The following is an 18,740-nucleotide window of genomic DNA, read 5'->3' as shown; positions in this document are numbered from 1 at the left end:
AAGGGAAAGGATAAAAAGATAGTCGAGCGTTAAATGATAATACATGAAAACCTTTTAGACAATCTGAAACGAACGTTTCGTTTTTTCTCACACTATCAGAGCTTCGACTCTCTTCGTATTCTTTTCAACGATTTATCTTTCATCTACATTACAACCGTGTCGATGAAGCTGAAGAAAGATGAGGATGAGGAAGAGGAGTAGGAGTAGGAGGAGAAGGAGTAGGAGGATGAGGAGGAGGAGGAGGAGCAGGAAAAAGGGGTGGATGTGGAAGAAGTGGAAGAAGTAGTAACGAAGAGAGATGGATGCGCGAGCGCACACTTACATGAACACACACACACACACACACCTTTCGAAGGATAAGAGAAGAAGAGTGAGTGAGTGAGTGAGTGTGAGAGAGAGAGAGAGAGAGAGAGAGTTCACCTGCTTTCTATCGAGCAAGGACAATTCTTTATTCGTAACAACGAAAGCAACGGCTGAGAAATATGCCGTGTACAGTTTGTTATGTTGTATTTTGTTCTCTCTTTTCGCGAGAAAAAGAGAGTCGCGTGCCAAATAGTAGGCTAACGACTGACGAATTCAGGGATTATAGAGGAAATTAGGTCACGAGTGATATTATATATATAGTATATATAGTATATTTGTAAATATTTTTCTTCGAAAAAAATGTTATTCTCGTTAATATTTAACCAAGGAAAAAGTAAGAGAGAGAGAGAGAATAAACTATACAAACGGGGGAGTAAGAGGGAGAGAAAGAGAGAGCAGATAAAAATAAGAGAAATAGAGAGGAAGAGAGAATGCTGTACCGCACGATTATTTTTACGATTACGGAAAAGAGAATGTGAGATAGAGTGAGAGAGAGAGAGAGAGAGAGAGAGAGAGAGAGAATGCTGTGCTGTACGATTATTTGAAGAGAACAGTCAAAGAGAGAGAGACATATATATATATATAAATATATACATATATATTCTTCTCTTCTCGCGTTTGCCTTAGAGCAAATTTTTTTCATAACGTTTATTTCGTCTACATATATATCACCCATGCCGGTATATATATATGTATTTGTACACACAGATACACAGACACATGCACATGTAAGTATGTATATCTGCTACATGGTAGTATGTATTTACGTATATAAGTGTGTGTCGTTACGTTGTTTTATGATAAAAGATCGAGAACAAAAATGGGAAAAGGTATGAAGAGAATGAGAGAGGGAGAGAGAAAGAGAGAGAGAAGGAAGGAAAAATAATAATAAAAAGAAAATACGGTAAAAATGTAATAACAGAACTTAGAACAATAATAGAGTATGTTCGATGAGGAATGTAAATGTTAGCGAAATAAATCATTTAATGGTGTTGCGTGCATGTTATCGTTAATAATTATTTTTCCCCCCTCTCCTTTCTTTTTTATTATCGGCAATACGACTTAATTGGCCTTAGTCATGTATCAGTCGTCTAACTACAGAAAGTAATTATGTTCGTGTTAGAGTGAACTATTTTGTCCGTTCCTTACACTTCCGTCCAGTTTCCTAGATTCTATGATACTTGGCAAAAGTATACTATTATATACATGTATTTATATATTTATTTTATGTATGTTTATCGAGGTTGAAATACTTCAGACAGCTAATATGAATATATATTTTGGATTGTTTTCAAGATATAGAATTACATCGTATGAATTATAGTTATTTCCGATCGGAGTGATTCAGTGATCCACCATCTTGAAAATAAATGTTCTTTATAATTAAAAGTATTTTTATATATGATAAAATTTATTTCGATGATGTCATCTCTCTTACGAGTAAATATTATATAATATTATATGTAAAATACAAAAATATTTAAAAAGAAAAAAAACAATTATTATTATTATTATTATTATTATTATTAGATATATAAATATAATTATTTGATTAAGAAATGTATCGGATAAATTTGTTATTAGGAGATTGTAAACCGAGTTCTATTTGTAACTGTCAAACAGAATATATTTAAAAAAAGAAATAAGAAAAAATAAAGCAATATAATTATTAAAACAAATAAATCTTACATAAGAGAAATATATTAACATATAATACATAAAGAAACTTTGTGTCTCTTATCATTTCCTTCAAAGATTTATTCCTCGAAGGATAATGCATCTAACTTTCATTTTTTTTGTACCTTCCAAGTCAGAAAGATCAGATTTTCTTGGAATAAAACATAAAATAAGGGGAGACAAAAAAATATATCCCATTTCTCTATCGCAGAAGTATAAGTTATAAATAGAGAATCACGGTAATGTTCTTAGATAAATTATTAGAACTTCTTACTCTCTCTCTCTCTCTCTCTCTCTCTCTCTCTCTCTATCTCTCTCTCTGTCTCGTAGATAGAAGAAACTTGGTGAGTGTGAAGAAGGAGGAAAAACATTGGTCTTTCCAGATGTTCAGACGATCTTTCACCCTTTGAGGAGGATGAATAAATCATAAGAGATCGTCTCTGATGATACTCTGCTTGTGTGTGTTGCATTTCGAAGTAAACATCGAAAGTTCCAATTGGAGAGTCGCCTTTAAAATTTATATAATCCAAATAAATATCATCTCATATATATATTTATATATATATATATCTTTCTCTATGTATACGTGTATAACTTCATCCTTTTACATGTGTGTATGTGTGTATGTGTGTGTGCGTGAAACGGGGTGGGTATTTTTGCGAATTTATATGAGAGGTAGTACAAATAAGTAAAAGTATATACGAAAATGCGGATTTTTCACGCGAAGATAATAAAAACGAGTTAACGTTGTAAAATAGAATGAAAAGGAAGTAAAGGAAAATGCGAAGAAAAGGAACGAGAATAAAATAGAAAAAGAAATGGAGAAAAAATAAGATAAGAATAAGAAACGTTTTAAGGACGGGAGGGAAGTGGTCTCGTTTCCATCTCGATTGAGCATCGTATGAGGTGCTTTCGTGCTATCCAAGAATAAAAGAAAGGGTGTATCCTCGTAAGCATTACACGAGAAAACTTTCGAAGTAGTTGTGTGGTGCTAAAGGGAAAGAAGAGAGGGGGGGGTTGTTGCGAGGTGGCTAAGGTAGAAAAAGAGAGGAAGAAGAGGGGGTGGATTTGGGTGGAGAAGTTGGAGGAAGCTTTCAAGCTTCAATTTAATAACAGTAAGTTGAGGGGGATGAAAGGGGGAGAAATAGGAAAAGAAGAAGAAAAAGCAGAGAGAGAGAAAGAGAGGAGGGGGGATAGTAACTTTTTGTTTATACAACGCGGCGAGTCCGTCTAAGCTCGGTTGTACCTTTTTTGAAAAGCACGTTTTCTATTTATTTTCTATTTACTTGAAAACTTTCCACCCAACGAGCCACCCCAAACCAAGGCAAGTCAGGCAGGCAGGCAGGCAAGCCGAACAAGCAAGCAAGCAAGGCACATTATCCAGCATCATTCTACTTCAATGTACTTCTTGGTATACTCGTCAAAAGAGAAATCTTATGTTAGTCGATATAAAAATAAAAGTAAACAAGAAAAACTAAGAGTGATGATAGTTGTGTAACAGTAGAAGTTATGGTTAATGATACTTCTGATAAGGATGAAATTGTGGTAGTGAATATGAAGATAACGACGACGACGACGACGAACGACAGGGGTTGTTGAGTATAAAAGTATCGTTTTAAAATTCATACTCATGACGATGGTCAGTGTTGGTGGTTCGGGTGATGGTCGGAGTGACGGTAGGGGTGGTCGGTAAGTGAAATAGAAAAAAGTAAAAGAAAGAAAGGGCTGGCTGACTAGTAGTTAGCTGGCTACTCACCTTTAACCTCCCTAGTAAGTAGAAGGAAAAATCCTAAAGTCAAGAAGACTATCCTCATCATAAACGTCTCTGTAGCTGTCTCAGCTGGTGTCTCCCTTCTAACGTTAGGAGACCGGTAAAAGTTTAGTCCAAACGACATAATGGCCATCGAAAACCCAGCTAAGCACCACGATACCAAAACTTTTCAACTTCGTGGTAGTAACATTCCTTTGCAATCACTTAACGGAACACCCCAAGCCCCGTACTCTTCTTCTTCTTTTTCTTCTTTTTCTTTTTCTTTTTCTTCTCTTTTCTTTCAACGCTTCCGCGTACTCCCTTCGACTATCATTACACACAATCCTCGTTGCACTTACTCGTTCAGAATCGTAGTAAAAGGGTAGACAGAGACGAAAAGGGAAATAAGAGGAAAAAGAGAGGGGGAGAGAGAGGGAGAGAGAGAAAGAGAGAGAGGGAGAGAGAGAGAGAGAGAAAGAGGATTGAAACGACGAACTCGAAAAGTTCCAGGAAAGTTCTCACGCTAATCGAGTCAGTCGAATTTAATTACTTTAACGGCACGTTTTCACGGTCCCCCCTCTCTCACTCTCTTTCTCTTTCTCTCTCTTTCTCTCTTTCTCTCACTCACTCTTGATCACTCTTTGCGAGAAAGGGAGAAAGAGAGCGAGAGAGAAAATTGAAACTCACAAACACGAAGAATGAGGTCGACGATCGTTCGAATTTCGTCCTTTTTCGGATGTTGTAAACACCAATCGGGAATAATCGTTTTCCTCTCTCTTTCTCTTACTTTTTCCCCTCTTTTCCTCACTCTTTATTTCTTCTCCTTCTACTGTCTGTCTGTCAGTCTATTTTTCCACGTTGACGTTGAGATTAAAAGGAATGATCGAGAGTTGGAACAAGAATGGAAATGACTTTAACCAGTTGAAAGAAATAGTAAAAGGAATTAGGAATCGGGAGGGGGCGGGAGAAAAAGAGAAAGAGAGAGAGAGAGAGAGAGAGAAACACGTGGACGTTCGATAATTGGCGGGCTTGACTATACTGCGGAAAAATGCTGAGAATACCAAAGAGAATGTAAAGAGTACAGAAAAGTAAGAGAGAGAGAGAGAGAGAGAGAGATGGAGAAAGTAGTTAAACGGAATAGAAAAATAAGAATGAGAGAACGAAGAAGAGAAAAAGGGATATCTAATAGTTAGTAATATATGCACACATACACATATATATATATATATATATATAAATACGTATATATATATATATGTAAATATATGTAAATAGAGATGTGAGGGTGAGAGAGAGAGAGAGAGAGATAAAAAAAGGATGTAGGAGGAGGGAGGTCGTGCCCGAGAGGAAGAAAGACGACCTTGGCTCGGATCCTCGTCTTTTAGTGAAGAGACGTGCGCGCTTCTTCGATCGTGATCTATAACAACAAACGGAACTGGAACGTGATGGTGCTGCTGCTGTTGGTGCTGCTGCTGCTGCTACTGCTGTTTCTGTTTCTTTTACTACTACTACTCCTACTGTTTCTACTGTCGGTCTGTTTGTCTATTTTATTTTCTTTTCTTTTTTTCTTTTTTGAGGAGGCGCAAATAATATGTAAAAAAAAAAAAAAAAGAAAAAAGAAAAGAATATATATATATATATATATATATGAAACAACCGCTAAGAAAAATAAGCAGGATTATTCGATATCCGTCAAAAGTTCATGATTGTTACTCCGTGCCGATTTGTTTACAACTCTGTTAATAAACGATGTTAATAAATGACATTACGTAATGTATGATAACTAATTATTGTAAAAGTTAAATATTATAAGAAGAAGAAGAAAAAGAAAAAAGAAAAAAGATTTAGAGATAGAAAAAGAGAGAGAAAAAGAGAGAGAGAGAAGTAGGGGTTGAAAGAGGGGAGCAAATATAAATAGTAAGTTAGAAGTAAACAAGAGTGAAAAAGAGAAAGAGAGAGAAAAAGAGAGAAAGAGAGAGAGAGAGAGCGTGGACCGAACGACCGAAGCTGATGCGGAACCGCGGACGACTGGCGTGCGGCTGGCTGGTAAACGACGACGAGATGGAACGATACAACCGAATCCGTACGCTTATTCTAAACTAAGCGATTTGTCCCCGGCGCCGCGCCGCGCACCTGTCTTTTCGCGGCTCGTTGCGCATGTCTTTAGGACGCGCGCGGCTCGTCCCTACGTGTTCTCCTTCCAGCCCCCCACACACCCCCACACTCCCCCTACGAACAAGAGAGAGAGAGAACGACGATTTCATTGTGAGAAAGGGAGAAAGAATAAACGTGTATGAGAAAATAAAGGAGTAGGAAAGAGAGAGAGGGAGAGCTATGTTTGTATGTGCGTGTGTATATGTGCGTGCATGTATTTGGCGGAGAATGAGATTTAAAGAGAGAGAGAAAGAGAAAGTATGCGCGAGGGAGTGAGAGAGACTGAGTGTGTGTGGGAGAATAAGAGAATAAATGTGTATGAGAGAGTAAAGGTGTAAGAGAGAAAGAGAGAGAGAGTAAGATTTAGAGAGAGAGAGAAAGAGAAAGCATACGGGAGAGAGTGAGAGAGACTGAGTGTGTGTGTGTGAGAGAGAATGTATTTAAGAGAGTAAGAGAGAGAGAGAGAGAGTGAGAATGTTTTTGTATATGAGTTAGAGAAGAGAGAGAGAGAGAGAGAGAGAAGGAGGAAGGGTTTCTCCCACTGGCACCCTTCCGTCTGTCTTCTTCGCTATTTCTCTATTTCTCTATTTCTCTTTCCATCTAAAAGAGAAGGAGGGAAAGAAGGAGAGGGGAAAAGCCTTCGGACGTGGATTCCGAATTAAGATTTTCTGTCTGACTCGACACTCTCCTACTTGGCGAAATCGTCGACCTAAGCGATCGAAAGACGCAGTTACTTTACCCTTCTCTCTCTCTCTCTCTTTCTCTCTATCTATCTGCCTATCTGTTTCTCTTTCTCTCACTCTCTCTCTCTCTCTCTCTCTATCTCTATCTGTCTATTTGGTGTCGTTATACGTTCAAGAGAAGAACAGAGAACGCTCCGGGGAGATTGAACGCCATTGTGTCAAACTTCGTGTGTCCTAATGTAGAAAGACATTTTCTATTCGAGCGAGTCGATTGTAAGTACTTCATCGGGATGATACGTCCTCGGTTAGATTTGAATTGCTGAGAGAAAAATATGAGGGAAGTATCTGAAAAAGAATTAGAATGGGAGAGAGAGAGAGAGAGAGAGAGAGACGGAATATGATTGACCGTAAGAATGTTAGCAGGGGTTGCATGTTACATCAGAAAACTTTCCTATCATTGCGCGGAAGATTAATCTTTTCGACCATCTTTCCCTTTATTTTTCACCTTTTGATATGAAACATTAAACATTTTTAGAAAAAAAAAAGAAAAGAAAAGAAAAGAAAAGAAATGAGAAAGATAGATATTCGTATGCTTTCAGAGACGTCATCGATTTTCGAAGACCAGTTTGTTTATAATCTTCGCGGAAAAAAGTAAACTAAGCCGCGTGGAAAAGAAAGAAATACGTGTACGTATAGACAGATATGTGTAAATAGAAAGAGAGAGAAATGGAGAAAGAGGAAGAAGAAAAATAAGTCGATAATCCTCAAATTCCGACAGACTAAATTCTCTCTCTCTTTTTTTTTCTTTCTCTATTTCTCTCGTCTTTTTTTCTTTCGATACATAGTATCAATTGGGTGTGCTACTTGAAATAACATAGTTACAAATTTAGAAGCTATTTTCAAAGCTACCTTTTATCCGATCTTCTTTTTCTTCGAACGATCCTTGCAAGATCGGTAGGAATGTATCCCAAGTACAAATGTAGATCGTAAAAAGAACATTAGACGATTCCATACATTTTCAAGGGTGACCATGAATGCTAGCAATCCAACGAGTCATTTTTTTTCGTCTAAATAGTTTTAATACCGATACTGTCCAAGTCGTACAATTAAAATAGTCGATGCAAACCAATTTGACCAAGTTATGTACGAACTTACCTATTCTCAAAATAAATAGAAAATACAAAATTAAATAAGTTTGAAAGTATGAAATTATTAATGGTACGAGAAACTTGTATTATTTTTTTGTTTAAATAAAAGTGAATTTGACCGCAAAGAAAATTGTTTCCACATGTTGGACTTCAATTTCAGATTATTAAAATTTGCTTGATTCCTGTGTATAACTTGGTCACAATTATATACACCCATATACAAGATCATTAAAATAATATTAAACAAATCAAATCGAACCCCGAAAACAAAGAGAAGAAAATGCTAACATATAAAAATATTTAGTTTGTTCTCAAAAATCAAAATTATCTAGTATCCTTTTTTTTTATCTTTTGTCACAAGTAGCACAGTTACTTAATCATTAATCTTAGATAAATATTATCCGAAAGCTGTGTGTATGTACATAAGATTCTCATAAAATTTGTTTCCAAGATAAATTTTCTTCTGAATTCGCACGATCTTGGAATCGTTGGAAGCAAGATGGTACCAATGCACAGATGCTCAGAAGCTATACTACAATACCATATAGAAAATGTTGAAGTGAGACATGAACGAGGATGGTTTGGTTATACATAACGGAATCTATACTCCATGCGATATTCAAGATTTCATATCGAATTGGATCGGACGTTGATAGTGCATTCGGCTGTCATCGGTTAATCGAATATATGCCAATGAGAAGAACGTTTTCTGTTACGAAATATCGAAAATATTTCCGAATTTGAATAAACGAAATTTACTCTCAATAATATCAAAGACAAATCATTCAATATATTCCTTTACTCTCACCTATATCTTAAAGTTTTAATTTAAATGACTTATTAAATATAAAAATATCAACAAAACAACAACATTATAAATGAACAAATAAATAAATAAATTTGCGTATACAATGAGCTTGATTTATATTGAAAAAAAAATTGCGATACGAAAAAAATGTTGGAAATTTTAATTGTTGCCAAAGGGGACATTTTACGCTTTTATACGATAGATTTGATCTTAAAATAACGTAACCTTGACACGTAGAATTAAAGTCGTATAAAAATTATTAGTTTATGGTTATTTTTTTTATTATATATTCTTGCAGAGAGGAAATTTGGTAATTTTTCAAACTCTACTTACGTGTATATTTTTTTTTATTGCTGTATCCATTTTCATTATAGTCTACGTGTATATATATGTGTGTGTAAAACACATGTACACGTATATACGTATAGACTTTTGATCGTTGCAGTGAGCGATTCGAGTAGAAAATCCAATTCGGATATTTATCGATGGAAAAATTGAATGAAAAAGGAAAGAAGTATTAGACCGATCGTACATTCATAGAAAGATCCACGAGAGCGTGAAAGATCGATCGCTTCTATCTACTAAAATGATTAAAAAATGGCAGGAAAGAAGAAACCTGAGTACCGTTAGAAATCCTCGCATTACTCCTAATGGAAACCCTGGCTAATCTTCTTATTTTTAATAAAATAGAAAGATATATATATATATATGTATATTCATAGAATATTTCCCTTTGGAAATATGTATTTAAGTTAATTTTCATTTTTCTTTCTTTGTTTTTTCGAATCTTTTATTCCTTGTTCTGACATATCGTTTAATGGAATCGTTGAAATATACCGGGTTAACTGAAAAACACATGTACCGATTTTGTATACCAATTTGTAGCAAATATTCTTCAATTTTCATATAGAATACTTCAAAATAAATAAATGTATATATATATATGAAATATACATTTATAAATTGATATAAACTTTCAGTTAACTCAATACTTATGCTAATTAGGTTGTGTGAGATTTTTCCAAACTGTTTTGTAAGATTTAATAAGTAGCTATCTTATTGAATTATTTAATAGTGACGATTGAAAAAGATCAGTTCCAGAAATAAAGAAGTTTGTTCATTTTTTGTTTATAATACCGCAAATCGAATCAAGGCAACACAGAATCAGTTTAAATCTGACACTCAAAATCTGAAGTAGACGGCTATGGTGTGATCTGTATCCTATCGTTCGATACTTTAATTGCTTTATCAATATATACGTCATTTTTTTATATATTTTACGCGAAATATTATTTCCTTACAGTTGCCCAAAATGTTCGTATCAATATAAACCATAAATATATTGTAGGCTTATAATATAAATTCATTTAAAATTAAAAGATAAATAATTTCGAATAGTATTATTTTACTACGCACCATTAATCAAGAATCTAAAACGATATTATATTTTTTTTTGTAAAAGTACGATACACCAGATTTCAATTACATGTGTTATCCTTTGTACTCATTCTTAAATCCCTGGATAAGAATGGTTAATATTAAACAAAATATAATCAAATACTTTTAATAAAAATAAAACTAATTTTATATATATATAATACTACGCTACAATTTATATTAATAAATTCATTATATACATATAAAAATAGAAGAGATATTAATCCGTTAGGATTCCGGTAACAATTTTATTTCAATTTATTTCAATTTTTCCTACTCGTTTTTAATTTAGAAGCGAAATCGTTTAACGGTCAATGTAATATCGACGTCATTTATATGTAGAAACGTGAAGTATATAATAGTATATACATACATCAACGTTTGAGAGCAATCGTTAAAGAGAGAGAGAGAGAGAAAGAGAAAGAGAGAGAGAGAGAGAGAGAAAGAAAAATTCGAAACGAAAAGTAAAAAAAAATAGAAAGAATTGTCACGTTCAAAATTTTAAATTAAGTTACGAAAATAATAATCAGAAAACGACATGTAACGCCATTAATGAATACGACGTTAATCATTAATGTAGAGAAAGAGATGTTCATTAGTCAATCTATTCGCAATCAACTCTAAGCAACATTTTTAGAACGAAAAGCAACGTGAATATTAATTGACTACCGGTGTCTTTTATATTTCCTCTCTCTCTCTCTCTCCCTAATACACAAACACTCTTTTTCGGACTATTCTTTTGCAAGCTAACTATCGATCCATTTCACGCACGTAACAGAATAAATGTAATATATTGCGGAATTCATAAGACATAGTTATTGCTTCGTTTCTATCCCGAATTCGAGACGTGTATTTAATTTACGTAATGTATTGTGAAACTATGTATTGGACACGTTTCTTTCGCTTATATACACAATTGGACCGTTTTAGTCAAATCGTTTACACATCTTCATACACTCACACACATATATATGACTATACAAACGTATATATATACTATTGTTAGTAATTTATTTCCAAAAAAAAAGAAGATAAAAAATCACAGAAATGTATGCTTTATTGATCCTATCGTAAATTCAGTTCGTATCATGTAAAAAAAATTGTTCAAATAGAATAGGACTCATGAATGGATAATAAAACCCCAAATGTTAATCCTGTTGTGCTAATAGTCAACCTTAATTAAACTATCCATTAATTTATTTATCTATTGATTAACGGCATAGAAATTTAATTATCTACTCGCTACCAGATTTATGTAATGGTAGTTTTAATGTATATATGTGTGTGTGTGTGTGTGTGTGTGTATTTGTGTCTGTACATGGATATGTACTTACTAAATAGATATTTAGATCGATGTAGATAATTTATCTTTTATACGTACAATGAATTACAGGAGTATCGGTACCCCCAATGTCAATTTTAAACAATTAATATTTGCTAATGGAATTTTACAAAATTTTTCTACACAGAAATAAATTTAATTGAAAAAGAGTATTTTATTGAATGAGAAGTACAATTTGACATATATGATAAAATAAATTTCACAAAATGACCAATCGTACTAATATTATAAAATGTAAAAGAAGGTCTAACCATGTACAATTTACTAAAATATTAATTTTCTTTACTGTTATATCTTGCGTAAGTATGAATACATTTATAAGACCAGTTTTCTTCAATTTTCGAACTTCTTCGATTTCTTCAATTTTCTTAAGATTCATTTTTCTCAAATGATATATCTTTGACAATAAAATATTCTTTAGCAATAAAATTTAATATCAATTTAAAAGATGAATAATTCAAAGAAGTAGGTTTTTGTGTACAAAAATTTGGAAATGTTTTTTTTTTTACAAATATCCTTTGATTACAAATACTCCCGTGAGTCATTGTACATATATTGTATATATACCATGTATATTATCGGACGAGTTACGAATAATCCTATAGGGAATTTGTTGGAAAAGAAAAGAAAATTCCCGGCGCGTAATGCGAGTATTCGGCAGTTACGAAACAGAAAGCGATAGCTACGGCGAATACTTACGTTCTTCTCAAACTGCTTTGTATTCACGATGCTTTTACTATCAGCCTTATAAACGTGGGCCCGCATATAAAGACGAAAGACGGACTTCTCCTAAGAACAGTTACATTTTTTCTTCGTCGATATAACAGCTATAACTGGTAGTTATGAAGGTAATAATTATTTTTTTTTATCCCCTTTTTTTCTTTGTTACTTTCCATCCTATTCGTTAGAGCTTAATTTCAAAAACGAATAGATTCATTCTGTCTGATAAATTTATCCAACTAAAAAAATTAATTAGGGAAAACAGAAAATAATTTGATAATTACAGTATACTAAAATTTGAGATAAAAATCTAACATTTTGTAATACTGCAACTTACAGATTTTTATACCAAAAGTTATATAAAATATTAAATCTGTACCGTGTTAAATAATTAAAAAAGAGAATAATATTTCTAATTGCAATTACAAATTAAAATTCATCCATTTGAACCAATCTTCGTTAAATACATTTACGCTACATTACGATACTATTAAATTTTGCATAATTAATAAAATAGAATATTGTAATATTAGTAATTACAATAACAATTTAAAAACTCTACTATTCAAACCAATGCTAATTACAATTATTAGAAAATATTACAGCAATGAAAAATATAAAACTCGAAATCCTCGTATATCCTTGACCTAAAAATTAAAAAGAAAAAATAAAAACAAAAAAATCAGAAAAAAGAAACAAAAAATACGAAATAACAAAATTGTCCTTTAGATAATCTTCTTGATCCTTTGTATTGGAGTGGTATCATCAACAACAGAATACATGCCTAGAGGATGGCGTCCAAGTGGGAGATACTTCAACCCTGGTCACAGTCAACCACACGCTTACTATCGACCGCGACCTGGTCCATCGAATGCGATCACTTATCCAGCAGCTTTCTCGCCTCCTAGTAATATCCCAACAACACCTAGTACGTCAACGATACCAACTACAACAACTACAACTACTCCTATTACCACTACTACGACTGAGAGAACCAGAGAACCAACGACGCAACCGAATTTACCTGATGAAACTTTTGACACGAATCCGGCCCTTGCCATCGCCAATTCCTTCGCTTTCAACAGACCTGTCTACGTTTATAATACCTTCCCGTTTCTCCCAGGACACGTCTTAGTCAAGTAACCTGACCAGAACCGAAGAATATCCAAGAGAGAACTTTGGAATAATCCGACCATCGTCCTCCTCTTCTTCTCCTCTTCCTCCTTCTCCTCACCTTTATCTTTTTCTTCTTCGCTTTTGTTCACGTATGTATACTTTTCATAGTATTGTCTATTATATATACCATAGATACATTCCATGGACTAGTTATATGAATTTTCGCAAATCCATGCTCATCAACACTTTCTACGACCAATTGTTTCCGAAACTTCATGCTTGTAATTTAATATGTAGAACCCTAGATTCTATTGTATTATTATTATTATTATTATATTAAATTATCCGATGGATATTTGTAAGTAAATGATGTTTATTATTTTCTTTTAAATTTATATATATATGTAAATGATATTATACAGATCAATCATAAACAAGACAAGAGATGAATAAAAATTAATCTCGATCTAGAGTACGTAAAGTTGTAGGTGCTAAATACGTCATAAAAATATGACGTATCTATCTGTCTATCTATCTATCTATCTATCTATCTATCTATCTATCTATGGCGTACTGTATGTATAAACTCTCATCGATATTCCTACATTTTTACAATCTCGTACAAGTGAGATACGTCCAATTCTAACTGCATCTGACACTTTAAACGATCCATTTGAGAAGTATGTGCTTATATCCCATAACTTCCCCTGGTTGCACACACTTTACTCCTGTGTTCATTGATCGCGCCTGATAGCACAACCAATGGCGTGTACGAACATTAGTATAATCCGTGTTGAGAAACTTGGATAAATCTTTTTTCCTCCCGCACCGAAGGAACTATCATTGTCAACAATATTTTTACATCCTATCTATCTAAGTATTCTTGTTTATTATTTTTTTTTTTTTTAATTTTTCTTTTCGAGACAAATTCGATAATTGTACAAGTTTTGTCTAAAATAACAATTGCCTGCTGAATACTTTTTTGAGGGTTTAGTTTTCCTCTTCTTGTTTTCCTTTTTTTAGGAGGAAAATAACACTATAATTTCGTTGTAAAAAGTGTTACGTCGGATAAGGGCCATATTTTACATATCGCACGACCACGAAGTAATCCTTGCGGAACTGGCCCGTAGATTCGCGAATCTGCTGAATTACTGCTATTATCTCCTTCTAGCCACACGTGTCCAATTGGTACCTAAAACGAGATAGCAGCTATATTTAGAAAATTGTTTTAAGAGATATCATTTTGTTCTCCCTTCCATATTTTTTTTTTCATTAGTTTTCTTCTATTTCTTTTTTTTTTTTTTTATAAAATTTGTGTCACATCTCAGCACGTTAAAATATCTGCTAAAAAAAGGAAAATTTTATTTAGGAGTTTTCAGGTTCCTGGCAGTCGCGAATAAAATGAATGTATGTACTTAGAAACAGTTGCTAATTTATAGTGTTACTATTTGCAGCTAAGTAGACACTAGAGACGGTAAGAGGAGAATATAGACATGAGCGTTTCTCTAACATGAGATGGAACGCGGTAGTCGGACTTTCAAGAAAACAAAAAAAAATATAAATGTTATGTTTCCGGTTTTTTGTTTTTTTACTTCAATTAGAATATTCAAAATTTTTCGTATCAAACAAACAAGTTTTAAAATAAATTTAATGATAAATTTAATAAAATTACTTTAATATATATAACGATGTATAATAATTATATTTATATTAATAATAATTATATAATATATAATATATATATAATATAATATTATAGTATTATTATATTAATTATGTAATAATAATTATATTTTTTAAAAAGTTAATTAAATCATTGTATATGTATATATATTTGTTTTTTAAATATATACGTGCACTTTCCTTATTACTAAAAAAAAATCTATATGAATATGTACTGATTTTATAATAATAATAATTAAATTAAAAAATATGTTAACTATTTTAAATATATTCTGTTTATAAATGTATATATGAATATATAATAAGAAAATAATAATAAAAAATACTGTTATATAATAAGAACATTAAAAAACAATAATAATTATTTTAGATATTTTTGCTTACAATGAATATATATATAAATTTTTGTATAATGTTTATATATATTATACATTATTACAATAAATAAAAATATATATTTCATAATATATTAAGCATATTATTTAAAACGTATTAAATACTCACAGTATGTGTAATAAACCCATGTCGAATACTGTCACCGGGTAAGCCTACAAGTCTCTTACAAATATGTTGTCTAGGATTTGAAGGGCATATAGAAATAACAATATCACCTTTCTTATACCACCTTAATTTTGTACTTATATGTTCTGTAAATAATATATCCTTGCTGCGTATTGTTGGTTCCATGGATGGACCAGAACACTGAAATATTACAATGCACAAATATATGAAAATGAGTACCACAATTAAACTGAAAGATACATTGTATTGAACGTTATTGATATAAATTATAAGATATAATTTACATTTAATAAGTAGCTAAGTTTTAATTTGGGTTAATGATAATATTTATGTATTCTGTCTATATACAGAATGTCTATATATCTAAATATATACATTAACTATTTCTATTCATCTTAGTCATCTATATATAAATAATATTAAAAATTAAGTAGGTAATCATTAAATATAAATTCATTATGTTAATAGAACGTTTAAATATAACAACATCCAAATATATGAAAGCGAATACTGCGGTTAATCTAGAAGATACATTGTATTTAACTTTAGCGATACAAATCATTAGATATAATTTATATTAAGTAACTCAACTTTAATATCGGTTTACAATAACATTCATGCATACTGCTTAAATATATATGTTAATTATTCTTATTAATCTTTATCATCTATATATTATTAATATTAACAATCATACAATTGCGTAATCATTAAATATAAATTCAATACATTAATATAAAATAACCTTTAAATTCTATGAGAACATACTCTACATACGCCCACACATTCATCACACAATAAGAGATATATATAATCTAAGAAATGTATATTTTTACTTACCACTACAAATTCGCCAATATATTCAAACGCACAATGTGTGATGCACGCATACTGCAAGGTAACACCTAACACACTTAAAACTTTGTATATGTGTTTACTGAACATTATGACTAGTAGTAGAGAGGTTACATGTTTATAGAAATCTTTAGTAATAAAAAATGCATATAACATTATTCTTCCCTAAATACACATTTACATATATACCTAACATTGGGTTTTATTAAATAAGATTCGTTTATCACGTGTAATCACTGTACAATATTTTAAATATCATCTTAAAGTTAAGTCAAACCTCGAAAAGTATACACCACGAATAATTTGAATTTCATTGGAGGAGTAGTGCGCCATCTTCGTCCGTTAAAACGTATTATCAAAGACATCTAGCGGTAAAATTCTGCAACTACTCTTACAATTCAAACTTACAGAGCACGATCGATAAATACACGTTTAATTTTTATTTGTTTTAAAGAGATAAAATATAATTTTAAAAATGTCAATACCTTGACATTGTTATCATTCGAAACAATATTAAATAAAAATCTAAAGTATTATTTCTTAATAATAAATACTTTTACGATACACATCACAATTATAACATACGTGCCACGTATTTTTTGTTTGTACATTCCTTATAAAGAGATTCTTATGTTTCTAATGCATTAGAAATTAGAGAATAATGATATTAAATAAAATAAAATTATAATAATAAATAAATCTCTCTCTCTCTCTCTCTCAATAGATTAAATTATGTAATCATGAAATTTAATTATGACACACGTACTCCTCCACGTGTTTAAATGAATTCATAATATTATATTAATTGATTACCTAATCAATATTTATATATTATTAGAATTTATTAAAATAATTTTGGAATAAAATAAATATTTTTTAAATAAATCTTTTGTTTTAACAGCAGGGAGAACGTGTGTTCGGTTTTGAAGAGACACTGATTGTGAGATGATACACATATACACATACATTTTACATCTTTATATTACTCGAGATTTAAATTACAAGATGTGTTGTATGGTGTGCATAATTCTTAAATTTAAAAACCCTTCGCCTCATACAACTCTTTCTCTCTTTTTTTCTTTTTTTTTTTCTTTTTTTCACAGTGATATAAAATAGAAGCATGATAAAAATTTGATCTTCTATTTAAAAGGCTTTGTGTATTAGTTGATCAATATTCGTGATGATTCATTATGACAATAACGATGATAGGAAAATGATCGTAATTGTTGTGTGAGATTGCTAAACAAGTGGACCATCATTTCTACTATTAACATAAATAATAATTACAATAATAGTAACAATAACAACGGTTTATGTATGATAATTAATAAGATAATGATTACGATGATTATTACAATGATAATAATAATAAAATATGTGAGAGATTAGTAAGCGTCGATTAATCGATTTTTTTGCATTTCTAATAGTTACAATAATAATGATAATGATAATGATAATGAAATATGTAAGATTTTATAAAATATAAAATAATATTGAAAGATAAATTTCCTAACATTGATATTTCTTAGAATAATGATAATAATGATAATGAAAAAGGATTAGGTATTGTTTTTGCTATAACTTTTCTGACATTTTACACGTAACTGTTTAATAGGAAAGATTGGTACATACAGATGGTGCATTGCAAGCGTTGTTTTTTTTTTCTAACAAATTTCAATGATCATTTTTAGCCGTATTTTAAGAAAGTCTTTGCGATGTAGCAATTAAATTTATTTCTATATAATATATATTTCTCGTTTTTCTCTCTAGTGTGTATGCATGAAATTATATATACATACGTATACGCCATGCGTACGTATATACACACACGTACAATATAAAATATTATATTATCCATCTGTATTGTAGCCAATATAATTAAACTGCACTTCTCAGATAGGAAAAGAAATTAATCGGAAATAAATAAATAAATAAATAAATTAGGGTAACCGTATGTGCAAACGATTAACTCGTAATTTAATTCTATCATTAATTAAACAACAAATTATTTTTTGTTACTGTTATTGTTCTTCTTCTAAATGCAACATCATATAACACTTTCGAGTGATTTTTATTTATTTATAGAACAGATCAATTCGAATTTTCAATAATAATAATACTCGTAATAATAATAATAATAGTACTAATAATAAATATATTCATTATGATATTAATAATAATAATAATAATAGTAATATTAATAGTAATAATAATAATAATAATAATAATAATAAGTGTAAAGTGTATCGATAACTTTATCGTAATACGCGCGATTAAATCCGTCTCTTACATAATTATCCTAAACTTTACAATGCCTTATTTAGAAAATAAAAAGTCGTCAGCTAATAATTAATATCCGACGACTTCAAATATTATTTGCGTTATTTATCGTTGCAACAAATCGATCAACGTAAATATTATTACATCGTTTACATTTAACAAGCACTTTATACATAATTATACGATCATAAATGCAATATGA

General features: G+C 31.2%; 3 protein-coding genes across 17 annotated transcripts in view; 1 reads left to right on the top strand and 2 right to left on the bottom strand.

Moving 5' to 3' along the window:
- The window catches only part of LOC122517086 (hemicentin-2), a 31,334-nt gene extending 25,437 nt beyond the window's left edge, over positions 1 to 5,897 (bottom strand). For 2 of the 15 annotated variants that reach the window (XM_043635431.1, XM_043635446.1), the window contains exons 1-4: positions 5,785 to 5,897; positions 5,151 to 5,207; positions 4,478 to 4,635; positions 3,797 to 4,117 (exon numbers count right to left, since the gene is read on the bottom strand). In XM_043635431.1, coding sequence (XP_043491366.1) covers positions 3,797 to 3,944 — 148 coding nt within the window. In that variant the 5' untranslated portion in view covers positions 3,945 to 4,117; positions 4,478 to 4,635; positions 5,151 to 5,207; positions 5,785 to 5,897. Of the gene's footprint in view, positions 1 to 3,796; positions 4,149 to 4,286; positions 4,314 to 4,340; positions 4,426 to 4,477; positions 4,842 to 5,150; positions 5,208 to 5,447; positions 5,527 to 5,784 lie in introns of those variants that run through there. The other 13 variants (XM_043635433.1, XM_043635436.1, XM_043635440.1 and 10 more) reach the window with 13 other exon arrangements.
- Positions 5,898 to 12,776: 6,879 nt separating this feature from the next.
- On the top strand, positions 12,777 to 13,243 carry LOC122516324 (integumentary mucin A.1-like). Its single transcript, XM_043634040.1, has one exon. The coding sequence runs from the start codon at positions 12,863 to 12,865 to the stop codon at positions 13,223 to 13,225; it is 363 nt and encodes a 120-aa protein (XP_043489975.1). The 5' UTR covers positions 12,777 to 12,862; the 3' UTR covers positions 13,226 to 13,243.
- A 94-nt stretch (positions 13,244 to 13,337) lies between these two features.
- Positions 13,338 to 17,650, bottom strand: LOC122516323 (mitochondrial inner membrane protease subunit 1). Its single transcript, XM_043634039.1, has 3 exons — positions 16,244 to 17,650; positions 15,386 to 15,583; positions 13,338 to 14,390 (listed from the first exon to the last, which is right to left on the bottom strand). The coding sequence occupies exons 1-3, from the start codon at positions 16,412 to 16,414 to the stop codon at positions 14,235 to 14,237; spliced, it is 525 nt and encodes a 174-aa protein (XP_043489974.1). The 5' UTR covers positions 16,415 to 17,650; the 3' UTR covers positions 13,338 to 14,234.
- Between the last annotated feature and the right edge of the window lie 1,090 nt (positions 17,651 to 18,740).

Source organism: Polistes fuscatus, unplaced genomic scaffold (genome assembly GCF_010416935.1).
Source record: "Polistes fuscatus isolate 324 unplaced genomic scaffold, CU_Pfus_HIC Scaffold2, whole genome shotgun sequence".
Taxonomy (NCBI): Eukaryota; Metazoa; Arthropoda; class Insecta; order Hymenoptera; family Vespidae; genus Polistes; species Polistes fuscatus.
This window is presented reverse-complemented; position numbering and strand designations above follow the sequence as displayed.